The sequence below is a fragment of the Chrysochloris asiatica genome, unplaced genomic scaffold (assembly GCF_000296735.1).
Source record: "Chrysochloris asiatica unplaced genomic scaffold, ChrAsi1.0 scaffold00004, whole genome shotgun sequence".
Classification (NCBI taxonomy): domain Eukaryota; kingdom Metazoa; phylum Chordata; class Mammalia; order Afrosoricida; family Chrysochloridae; genus Chrysochloris; species Chrysochloris asiatica.
Window position 1 is genome coordinate 11,877,936 of NW_006408522.1, and position 12,338 is coordinate 11,890,273.

At 41.1% G+C, this 12,338-nt stretch overlaps 1 protein-coding gene across 1 annotated transcript in view; it reads left to right on the plus strand.

Moving 5' to 3' along the window:
• Positions 1 to 12,338, plus strand: part of MYO1E (myosin IE) — a 287,213-nt gene that overhangs the window by 195,279 nt on the left and 79,596 nt on the right. Inside the window, exons 11-15 of the mRNA XM_006831592.1 lie at positions 3,147 to 3,227; positions 6,041 to 6,127; positions 8,098 to 8,184; positions 9,790 to 9,957; positions 11,159 to 11,244. Of these exons, the coding sequence (XP_006831655.1) occupies positions 3,147 to 3,227; positions 6,041 to 6,127; positions 8,098 to 8,184; positions 9,790 to 9,957; positions 11,159 to 11,244 (509 nt within the window). The remainder of the gene's footprint in view (positions 1 to 3,146; positions 3,228 to 6,040; positions 6,128 to 8,097; positions 8,185 to 9,789; positions 9,958 to 11,158; positions 11,245 to 12,338) is intronic.

Sequence of the window (12,338 nt, forward strand, 5' to 3'; positions counted from 1 at the left end):
TGTTCTAGAAGAGGGAAGAAGGAAGAAGTCACAATGCTTTTTTCTATCCTAAATCATAGACTCAGGAATTTGTCCCCTCTGTCATGTTATATTCATTATGGGCAAGTTACTAAGTGCCTCTCACATGTACGGAGAGAGGAATGAGGCTTCACCTTTTGAAGGGAGGAACCTTTTGGGTTCGAACATATATATATATATATGTTTTAAAACTAGCACATGATTTTGATTATGGTAGAATCTTGTATGTACTTATAAATGCATATGTGTACATATACACGTATCACATTTATATTCTAAACTTACATTTTTCGTTCAGCAGTGAAGAGCTGCCAGTGACAGTCTATGTTATTCATTTTAGTCTGTAAATGTTAGAATAATAATGGCAAACCCTTATGTAATGCTCACTGTGTGCCAGGTATTCCTTGGAGCATTTGGGAAGGAAAAGATAATTCATTTAATGCTCACAACAACTTTGTGACTTTGGTATTGCTGTTGTTAAGTGCCGTCAAGTCAGCTCTGACTCACAGTGATCCTGTGTAGGAATAATAAGGAGTAGCTGGTGGTTTTGAACTGCCGACCTTACAGTGCCATACCACAACTCTTACTTTGTAATTACGATCTCTATTTTACAGATTAAACTGATGCACATAGCAATTAGGGAAATTGCCCAAAGTAACGCTGTTATTACGTGATAGTTCTAGAAAATGAACCTACATAATATGGCATTCAGACTGGAAGGAACTTAGCGGGACCCCTAGCCTCGGAGTAAAAACACTGCATTTGAACCAAAAAGTCTGTTGAATCCAGGCACCAACACCTACAAGACTTAAAGTATAGTCAGATAAGGAAACCAAATACACTGACTCCCAGCACGCCTACAGGACAGGTTGAGCTGCTCCTTAGAGCTTCTAAGACTGGATCTTTATAAACGCAGATAGCCTCATCTTTCTCCCGGGGAGTGGCTGGTGGGTTCGAACCTTATGGTCTGCAGCCCAGCGCTTAACCTACTATGCCACCAGAACTCCTAGGAGAGCGTATTGTTGTTGTTTGTAGCTAAGTGCCATCGAGTGGGTTCTGACTCATAGCAACCCTGTACAAGGTTTTTCCAAGGAGTGACTGGTGGGTTTGAACCAGCACCCTTGCAGTTAGCAATCCAGTGCTTATCCTACAGCACCACACCAGGACCTCTAGGATAGTGTGTTGTTATTAGGAGCCGTCAAGTCGGGCTTGACCCATAGGAACCCTGTACAGGGTTTCCGAGGAGCAGCTGGTGGATTTGAACCACCAACCTTGTGGTTCACAGTCCAGTGCTTATCCTACAGTGTCACAACAGAAGTCCATAGAATAGGGTGATGGTGGTGCTGGTTATGTGCCACCAAGTGGATTCTGACTCATAGCGACTTGTATAGGGTTTCTGAGGCTGTAAATCTTTAGAGGAGCAGAAACCCTCATCTTTCTCCCATGACGAGAGTGGTAGATTCGAACTACTGACCACGTTATGAGCAGTCCAGTTCATAATCCACTACACTACCAGGGCTAGGTTAATTATTTTGTCTACTATTGTGGTTCTTTTAAGGATCATATGATGCTTGGAAAAGTCAAAATTGTACTAAACATTAATTCTGACTCATAGGTGAATCCTGTGTGCGGAGTAGAACTTCTGCATCTCCGTAGGGCTTTCAGTGTTATGACCTTTCGAAAGCAGATTACCAAGTTCTTCCTGTCTTCTGAGGTACCCCTAGGTGGGTTTGAACCACCAACCTTTCAGCTACTAGTGTGCCATCCTCGGATTTACTAAACATTAGTTAGGCTTATCCAGGCCTTTTCTTGTGCTGAAAGATGAATCTCAGGTGAGAGTATGGGTGGATTTACTCAAGGCCACTCACCAAGCACTGGACTGCTAACCACAAGGTCAGTAGTTCAAACCCACCAGGTGATTGTTGGAAATCCTATACAAGGTCACTGTGAGGCAGAACCAACTTGATGGCACTCAACAACAACAAATTCAGCAATAGTGGTGCAAAGTTAGGATGAGAACCCACATCTCTTTGCTCAGTTCAGAGTACTTTCTAGCCCTGGGCTTCCCCCCTCATTTTTGTTCTGTCATCTTCAAATCAGGTAGCAGAAAAAGGCTGCCCCATGTAAGTGATACTAATCAGAGTTGACAGTTCGTGGTTACTGACTGTGTGCCCAGTCTGGTATGCTTCCCACATGCACCCCCCACTCTCAACTGCTCTCACCAAAACCCAGTACCCTACAGCCACCATTGAACCATGACCTCCTCTCATTATGATGACGAACAGTATTTGCATCATGTTGCCTACATTTAATCCCAGACCCTGCGTCTTGATCCATGTGACATAATCAAACCTCAGTGTCTATGTCTGACAAATGACCACAATAGTGATATCACTGTTGCTATGAGAACTGTCGCGAAAATTAACTGCTGCTCCTCGGAAACCCAATACAGAGTCGCTATGGGTCAGAGGTTGGCCCAGGACTGGGCAGCGTTCGTTCTCTTGTGCATAAGGTCACTCACTATGAGTCAGTACGGACTCAATGGCACCTAACAACAGCATGGGTCAGAACTGACTCGACGGCACTGAACAACAACAGTGAACACAGGCAAAGAACTTAGCAAAGGGTCAAGGTTAAATAACGTGTACGCTGTTTTTGCTATCACTTTGGTAATAATTTCTGTTATTATCTTCTACAGCCTACACACCCTTTCTATAAGCTCCTGAGAACAGGGACTGCTTTTTCCCTGCCCCCCATGGCACACTGTGACCCTAGATGTGATATTTACTGATCAGGCAGTATTAACTCATCCTGTGAAATGGATCTCTACTACAAATCATCCAAGATGACATTTTCTCCCAATTCTCAAGACTTTCTGAGAAGAAGTGAGTACCAGCAGTCAGTGAGAGCCATCATTAAACAAATATTGTTTTTCCTACCATATTAGTTTTTTGGATCCTGTGGTTTTCCAAAGTATTTGGCTTGGCATTGAGAGCTTTCATTATCGTCTATTTCGAATGGGCAGAAGTGTTTTCCAAGTACAGTCTTACTTCCCTTTCTCCCATGCAATCCTATATTTACATATGAATGAAAAGGAGTTCATTACCATATTGTTTCCTTTCTCCTAGTCCATCAATAAAGCGATGGAGAAGGACCATGAAGAATACAACATTGGTGTCCTGGATATCTACGGCTTTGAAATATTCCAGGTAAGACCAGTTTGAATAGTTGGGAGATGGAGGAAGGTGATATCATCTGACATGCAAGAAATATTTCTAGGCAATGTTCCAACTCCCAGCAACCCTGTATAGGATCTCCAAAGCTTTTTAAAATCTTTCTGGAGGCAGAAATCCTCATCTTTCTCCCTCAGAGCAGCTAATGAACTTGAACTGTGGACATTATGGTTCACAGTCCAGTGTTTATCATATGGAGGCATGGCTCATATTTGCCTTAATGAGTTCTTCATGTACTTAGCTGAATTGTCATCAAGTTGGTTCATTGGTTCTGACTAGTGGCGACCCTTGTATAGGGTTTCCTAGGAGCAGCTGGTGGGTTTGAACTGCCAACTTTGCGGTTACCAATTTAGTGTTTATCCTAAAGCACCACACCAGGACTCCAGTTTATATTTAGGAAAAGCTAATTTGAGTAATCAACACTCGTCTGTCAGTGTGTCGTACTGGGTTGGCTTGCGTGTTGCTGTGATTCTGGAAGCTATGCCACCGGTATTTTAAATACCAGCAGGCAGACCCATAGTGAACAGGTTTCAGCTGAGCTTCCAGACAGAGACAGATTAGGAAGAAGGAAAGACGGACTACTTCTGAATATTTAGTCACTGAAACCTTATTAATATCTGTGGAGCACTGTCAGATAGCACCAGAATATTGAATATTGAAACATGATGAAGAGCACCAGAATATTGCCAGATATAGCACCAGAAGATAAGCTCCTTAGGTTTGAAGGCATTCAAAAGACAACTGGGACCTTCCTTTGCTGACAGAGCACAATTCAAAATGAAGAGAAACAGCTGTAAACACTCATTAATAATCAAAACATGAAATGTATGAAGTATGAATCTAGGAAAATTGGAAATTGTCAAAAATGAAGTGAAACACATAAACATCGGTATCCTAGGCATTAGTGAGCTGAAATGGACTGGTATTGACCATTTTTAATTTGACAGTCACAGGGTTTACTATGCTGGGAATGACACATTAAAGAAGAATGGCATCACATTCATCATCAAAAAGAACATTTCAAATCTATCTTGAAGTATAACAATGTCTGTCATAGGACAATATCAATAGGCCTACAAGGAAGACCAGTTAATACCACTATTACTCAAATTTACACACCAACCACTAAAACCAGTGAGGATAAAATTGAAGAATTCTATTAATGTCTTCAGTCTGAAATTGATCAAGAAAGCAATCAAGATGTGTTGATAATTACTTGCGATTGGAATGCAAAGGTTGGAAACAAAGAGGAAGGATCAGTTGTTGGAAAATATGGCCTTGGTGATAGAAACGATGCTGGAGATCACATGATAGAATTTTGCAAGACCAATGACTTGTTCATTACAAATACTTTTTAAACAGCACAAAAGAGGACTATATGCATGGACCTTAGTTAGATGTTTATTTGTGTTTTATTGACTATTCAAAGGCTTTCAGCTGTGTGGATCATGACAAGCTATGGACCACATTTTAGAGTATGAGTATTCTGGAACACTTTATTGTGGTCATGGGGAACCTGTACATAGACCAAGAGGTAGTGATTCAAATAGAACAAGGGACCACTTGAATAGTTTAAAATCAGGAATGGTGTGCACCAGGGTTGTATTATTTCACCATACTTATTCAATCTGTATGCTGAGCAAATAATCCAAGATGCTGGATTAGGTAAAGAAGAGAACATAGCATCAGGATTGGAGCTAGACTGATTAACAACCTGAAATATGCAGATAATGCAACCTTGCTTGCTGAAAATGAAAAGAACTTAAAATATTTACTGATGAAGATCAAAGACCACAGTCTTCAGTATGGGTTGCACCTCAATGTAAAGAAAACAAAAATCATCACCAGTGGACCAATAAATAACATCATTGAAAATAGAGAAAAGACTGAAGTTGTTAAAGTCTTCATTTTGCTTGGATCCACCATCAACACTCACGGAAGCAGCAGTCAAGAAATCAAACAATGTATTGCATTAGGCCAATCTGCTGGGCAAGACCTCTTTAAAGTTTGAGGACTAAGGTGTGCCTGACCAGAGCCATGGTATTTTCAATAACCTCATATGCATGTGAAAGTTGTACAGTGAATAAAGAAGACCAATAGAAGACTTGATGCATTTGAGTTATGGCGTTGGAGAAAAGTATTGAAAGTACCATGGACTGATAGAAGAACAAACAAATCTATGTCAGAAGAAGTACAACCAGAATGTTCTTTGGAAGCCAGGATTGCAAGACTTCACCTCTCATACTTCGGACATGTTGGCAGGAGGGACCAGTCCCTAGAGAAAGAGATCATGCTGAGTACAGTGGAAAGTCAGCGGAAAAAGAGGAAGACCCCTAACCAGATGGATTGGCACTGTAGTAGCAGCAATGGGCTCAAACTTAACAATGATTGTGAGTTTGGCGCAGGATCCGGCAGTGTTGTTCTGTTGTTCATAGGGTCACTGTGAGTTGGAATTGACTCCATAGCACCTAACAACCACAGTTCAGCTAGGGGTGTCCTGGTGTGGTGCTATAACATAAGCAATGGATTGCTAATCACAATGTCAGCGGTTTAAACACACCAGCCACTCCTTGGAAACCCTATAGAGTTGATATGAATTGGAACTGACTCGATGGCACTCAATAACAATACCACATATAAACTATGCTTCTTCCTGTTGCTGTATCCAATGTGTCTGTTAAGACATTTCACATCGAAACATTTCACTAGAGCACTCAAGACAGTACTTTTAAATGATTGTGGAAGTGTTTATATTTGAATAACTTTTTAAAAATTATTTTATTTTCCAGAAAAATGGCTTTGAACAGTTTTGTATCAATTTTGTTAATGAAAAATTACAGCAGATCTTTATTGAACTGACGTTGAAGGCAGAACAGGTAAGTAGTTTTGCTTCTTCATCTTGTCTGTTTCTATTTTGTTTTGTTTTCAAGAACATAGGCTTCTGCCTTTTGATAATAGATTCTGGTTTCAGTCTTATATTTATAAAATGCCCCTAATAAAGTCAGGCAGAAAAACCATATGCTATTGTGGCATTTTAATCTGTGAAATATAACCACCATCTGCTGCTTTTTCTGTCTCCGCTAAGCAAGTAATGTGAAGTTGGACATATGACTGGCTGTTTTACTACACTCTGACTCATTGACTAAGTGGAAAATGGAAACTTAGTTCCAGCCCCAAATTGTCTATGGCATATACTGTGTTCCAAAGGAAAGATTTGGTTTTCTCACATTTGCTCCACCACCAATCTTCCCTATAAATAAATAGAATTTTAACAAAGCCAGTATTCTAATTCTGACTTGAAGTAACAGATCTTGCTCCTAGTTCCTTCTAAAAACCAGGTGTTGATTTCATCTTACTTCTGATGTCCTATGAAAGGTGTTTTAAGGAATGTTTAATCTTGGAAGTGTTCAGGTCTCTGTTTAAAAAACATTAATGACTCCTTATTGTTTTTACATCAACTTCTGCCCTGGAATTCTAGTCCTGCACCATAGAGTAGAGCAAAACAACCAAGAGAGAAAGTTGGAGGGACTAGATTATATAGGGCGTCCTCTAAGGCATGAACAAACTGGATGTTACAGGAACTATCATGGACTCCTGGTAAGGTGCTGTTGGATAAGCACTGGACTGTAAACCACAAGGTTAGTGGTTCAAACCCAAGATGGAAAAACCCCAAGATGGATTGGCACTGGGGTAGCAGCAACAGGCTTAAACTTAGAAATGGTTGTGAGGATGTCACAAAACTTGGAAACCCGATACAGGGTCACTATGAGTCGGAACCGACTTGACGGGACTTCACAAAAACAACAATGATGGAAACCATTGGTGGACTTTGACCTTTTCAAACAAATGATCTGATTTGTTTTGAAAGGTCACTGGTTCTATAGACTCAGGAAATGGAGTGAGACAGGAGAAAGCAAAAAGGAAAAAAAGTTAAAAGCCCGTTAGACAGGGCAAGGAATGGTGAGGCCGCAGACAGCGATGGTAGCAGTAGAATTAGCATTGTGGTGAGAGGTGGTCAAGTTCAAGACTCACTTTGGAGAGTGATCGATCCAACAGGACTTGCTCAGAATGATTCACAGCTAAGAAGGAAAGAGAAGAATCAAGGATGATACCTAGATTTGTAGCCTAAACTAAAGAGCCCATGATGACACCATTTCCTGAAGGCTAAGATTAGGAGAAGGGTTGGTTGGGTAAAGTGGGAGAAATGGAATCAGCACTGCTCTGAACATAGCTAGTGTGGAAGACCTATTATACATGCAAGTGAGGATTCCTGTTAGACAACTAATATATGAGTCTGAAATCAGGGGTGAGGTCTAGACTAGAAAAATCAATCTAAGAGTCATTGGGTGTTATTTAAGTCTAGGGAATGAGGATTGAGAAAACAAGGAGGCTGGTAGAGACTAAGCCCTGAGGCTCTCCATCATGAAAGGGTCTGGAATGAAGAAAGAGCCAGTGAGAAAACCAACACAGGAAGACCAGTGAGGAAGGAGGAAAACCAGACAGTGTGGTGTTCGTCACGTTAAACGAGTGAGGGACTTCCCTCTTAGGTATCTCAGATACTAACCTGTACTCGTGTCCTGTATTAAATTCAAAGAGATCTATACACTTTATCATATAATAGTGTCACTTTCACGTGGTTCAATCTCAATGTAATAATCACCAAGCAATGAATTATTCCTTTGGCATCACCTCGGTGGGTGAAAAAAGACAAAATGTAAGTTCCCATTCTTTGTTCAAGGATGTTCAAGTTTTTCTCTTTCGTGGTAATGTGTGTGCCTCTGATAGCTATCCATGCACAGCTCCAATGAGTCTAGAATAATGTGAATTCCTGCTTTCTGTCTTTCAGGAAGAATATGTTCAAGAGGGCATAAGATGGACACCCATTGAGTACTTTAATAACAAAATCGTGTGTGACCTCATAGAGAACAAAGTTGTAAGCGTTACTCCATGTGTTTCTTCTCTGCTCATGACTTCATAGGAAGTGGCTTTTGTTCTCTGTCATTGTAGAATTGGTGGAATGATAACTGATTTGCAGAGAATTCTGACAACTACGTTAGTTTTGTGTACTTCTGTATATGTGGGGTAAATGGAATCATAGACTTTATTCATTTAGTCCAGGGGTGGGGAATGTTGGCCCACAGGCTGTAGAAGGCCTGAGAAATCGTTTGCTCTGGCCTTGCCAAGGCAACTGCAGTTCCAGCCATCACATTAGGGGTGAGTCAATTAAATGTTTGATCAAATATAGCAGGCTAATTTTCAAATTCATAATTTTGTGTGGCCCAGGAATAGTGTTATCTATTTTGGAAGAAAAAGGTTTCCCACCTCTGCTTTAGTTAATATGAACATGTGGACATGAGTAAAATGCCAACTAACGCGTGCAACTTGTTGCTAAATTTTGAGAGAAGCCAACTATCACTTACACAGATGGTGTCACCATTGAAGAGCCATAAAGCTGTCTGTGCCTTCTAACCCAGTCATACAAATTCTAGAACTTGATCCCTAAGAAATCACTTAACATAAATAAAAGCAATGTAGACAGACTCCACCATGCTGTTTTTTACTTTAACAGCCCCACTGGAAACAATAAAAATGTCCTTAGATGAATACAATCATGAAGTAACCTATGGTATACGAGAGTGCCTGGATATGTTAAGTATTGTTGAGTCAGTCCTGACTCAGAGTGATCCTGTATAGGGTTTCCGAAGAGCAGCTGGTGAGTTTGAACCGTCGACCTTGAGGTTCAAACCAACCTATACTCCATTACATTAGCTTAGGCACCGCTAGCCATAAGACGCATTAAACCAAACAGGCCAAACTCACTGCCATCGAGACTGTTCAGACTTATAATGACCCTAGATAGGGTTTGTGAGACTGTAACTCTTTACAGAAGTTGGTAGCCTCAGCTTTCTCCTGCAGAGTTGCTGGTAGGTTGGCATCGCCAAACTTTACTCTGCAAAACAGGAGAACTGTTTATAAAATAGTACAAGGTGAAAGAAAGCAACACACAATAGTGTGTGTGGTGTGTACATGTGGTTGTATAAATGATGGCATTGCCGGAGTCGTGGTGTGAGACTATAGGATAAGCACTGGACTGCTAACTGCAAGAACCGTAGTTCTAACCACCAGCTGCTCCTTGGAAACTCTATGAGTCAGAAGAGCAAGAACATAAGGTAGCCAACTAAAGGAGACCATTAAGAAGTGAACTAAGGCCAACAGAATACGTTTTTTATTTCTTTTTTAGGTTTTTCAAAGTCAACTTAGTACAAGTAATAGAACAGATAATAATCAGTGCATGACTTTGAATCAAAGTACAGAGGATTAAATAGCTTTTTGGAGAACTTGCCTTTCCTTCATCTTTAGATCTAAGTGGTGAGTCCCCGTTTGGGACTATTAATTGCATTCTTTTGTTCAAGGGAAAAGGCTGACTTTCAAGATAGTATTTTAAGACTAGGAAGCCATAGCCTTAAGAAAGGGCCCAATAAGCATTGTATACCTCACACGTCAGTGACGTGGGGCCTTGTCTTCTTGGTCCCCCCAGAACCCTCCTGGGATCATGAGCATCCTTGATGACGTGTGTGCCACCATGCACGCGGTGGGTGAGGGCGCAGACCAGACGCTGCTCCAGAAACTCCAGATGCAGATTGGGAATCATGAGCACTTCAACAGCTGGAATCAGGGCTTCATTATTCACCATTATGCTGGGAAGGTATGGCCAGAGAGCAGGGGTTCAAAATAAAATGGCAAAGTTATTGTTTCTGTTTTTATGATTGTTTAATAATTTTAAGCCTAGGGGTCTGGGGTCTGTTTTGTCATGTGGCAAATTCTATCAATACCCAGATAGTTTTATCTCATTATATTTATTGATTTAATGCATAGGCCCTCTGATGTATTTGAAGGCAGGAGGGTGCAGAACAAAAGACAATATTAGCACTCTGTATTGATTTTTAAACATGAGTCACCATAGAACTTAATAGTAACCACGGGAGGGATTTAGAGTTAGAATGCCCTTAGCCATTCTTGTCTTTTCCTCCTGCTGCCATCATAAAACCAAAGGGAACCTAGGCAAAGCAGTTGCAAGTGTCAGTTCCAATTCATGGTGACTGCATGTGTAACCAGAGTAAAACAGTAAGTACTCCGGAAAGCTTTCATTGGCTGAGTTTTCCAAAAGTAAATTGCCAGCTCTTTATTCTGAGGTGTCTCTGGGCAGATTCTAACTGACAACCTTTTGGTTAATAGTCAAAGCATTTAACTCTTTTTGCCACCCAGGGACTCTGCTGCAATCACGAGCCTGTATAAATCAGGGTCAAGAGCACACTTTCAGTGTTTGTACTTCTCAGAGGCTTGAATGTTGGGTGCCAGGCACTGTGTGGACCTAGTGGATACGAAGATAAATTGAGATCCTTGTTCTTGGGGACCACTTGGTCCTGTGCAAATCGAGTCTCACCTTTCACCTCCACAAGTCTTCTGTTAACCAGAATCCCTGGTTAGCAGGAGTTTGTGGTGGATTTGGGCATCTCTCATTGGAGACATTGCAAAGCTTCAGGTGACATAGCCCATCGCAGTGGACTAACGAGCATGTGACTTTTATTTTCATTCTGACTTAACTAAAATCTAGGGAAAGGATTATGTTTATTACTTAAACAATCCCAGGGAGTCCACTGGAGAAGGGGTCATAGGTCATGTAGGCTATCTGATGCTATTCTTTTGCATCTGCTAGTCACCCCCAGCTAAGTCGGCTCACCAGCTAGAAGGAGACAGCACAGCTGTAATGTGACAGTTCATGGTGAAATCTTAAATATTGCATCAGGAATTAGACACATTTGAGTGAGGATAGTCTTGTTACTTCCAGTTTTTGTTCAGTGTAATACAAAAAGGATGAAATTAGATCTCTATCCATTCTTGGCTAGGTATCCTATGACATGGATGGCTTTTGTGAGCGGAACCGTGATGTACTTTTTATGGATCTGATCGAACTTATGCAGAGCAGTGAGCTGTAAGTATTTTAACCTCATCTGACTTGATCAAACTTGCAATATTAAAGCACACGCGGTATTTGAGTGGTCAGCATTATGTTCCTTTCAGCCATTGGGTCTGCACTATAATTGAATAATTGGTTCTTATAAGAACTTTCCTTTTCTCCAATCTCAGTCTTTCCCTTGTGTCCCTAACATCTTCCTGCACTCGAACCCCAAGTACCATCTGCATGAGAGAGCCCTGGTACCCTAGTAGTTACGCATTGGGCTGCTAACCCCAAAGTCAGCAGTTAGAATGTACCAGCCACTCCTTAGGAGAAAGATGAGGTTTCCTGCTCCCATAAAAATTTACAGTCTTGGAAACTATGAGTCGGAAACAAATCAACGTCACACAACCACCAACAACAACAACCTCAGTCCAACAATACTTTCATGACAAAATGACCATCCTGGGGTTGGGTTAAGATGACCATTTCTTACCATCCAACAGTGGACCAGTGTAGTTCTATGATATCCGGGCCCCCCTGGAACATCACCCCAAAGATTTTCTGTGGTCACTCAGCCTTTGGTGGCACTGTGGCTTAGGCATTAGGCTGCTACCCGCAAAGTCAATGGTTGAGACCCACCAACCACTGTGCAGGAGGAAGATGAGACACTCTGCTCCTGTAAAGATTCACAGTTTTAGAAACCCCATAGGTCTCTGTGAGTCAGAATCGACTCGGTGGCTGTCAGTTTGGTCTGTTTCTAATGGTTCAGAAAGATCCCAGTTACCCTGACTCTCCGAAGCACCTTGGAAAAATTCAGAGAGAGACAGCTGACTCAGGGTTTGCTTTGAGGTCCATTCTGAGAACCTGTCTAAGCTATCAGCGTAGAAATAGTAGTGGTATTCCCCATAGCAAACTGTTCGAGCTAAAATATTTGAAGTGTTTAAATTATTCTTTTGTTTTTTGTTATTGTCGAGAATATGCACAACAACAATAACAAAAAACACTCATCCAGCCCTCTTTACATGTGCAATTCACAAATATTGATTACATATTTTAGAGAACAAACAAGATGGCAGATAGGGTAGAAGTGCAGTGAGGAACTCCATTAGCAACAATACAGAATACTG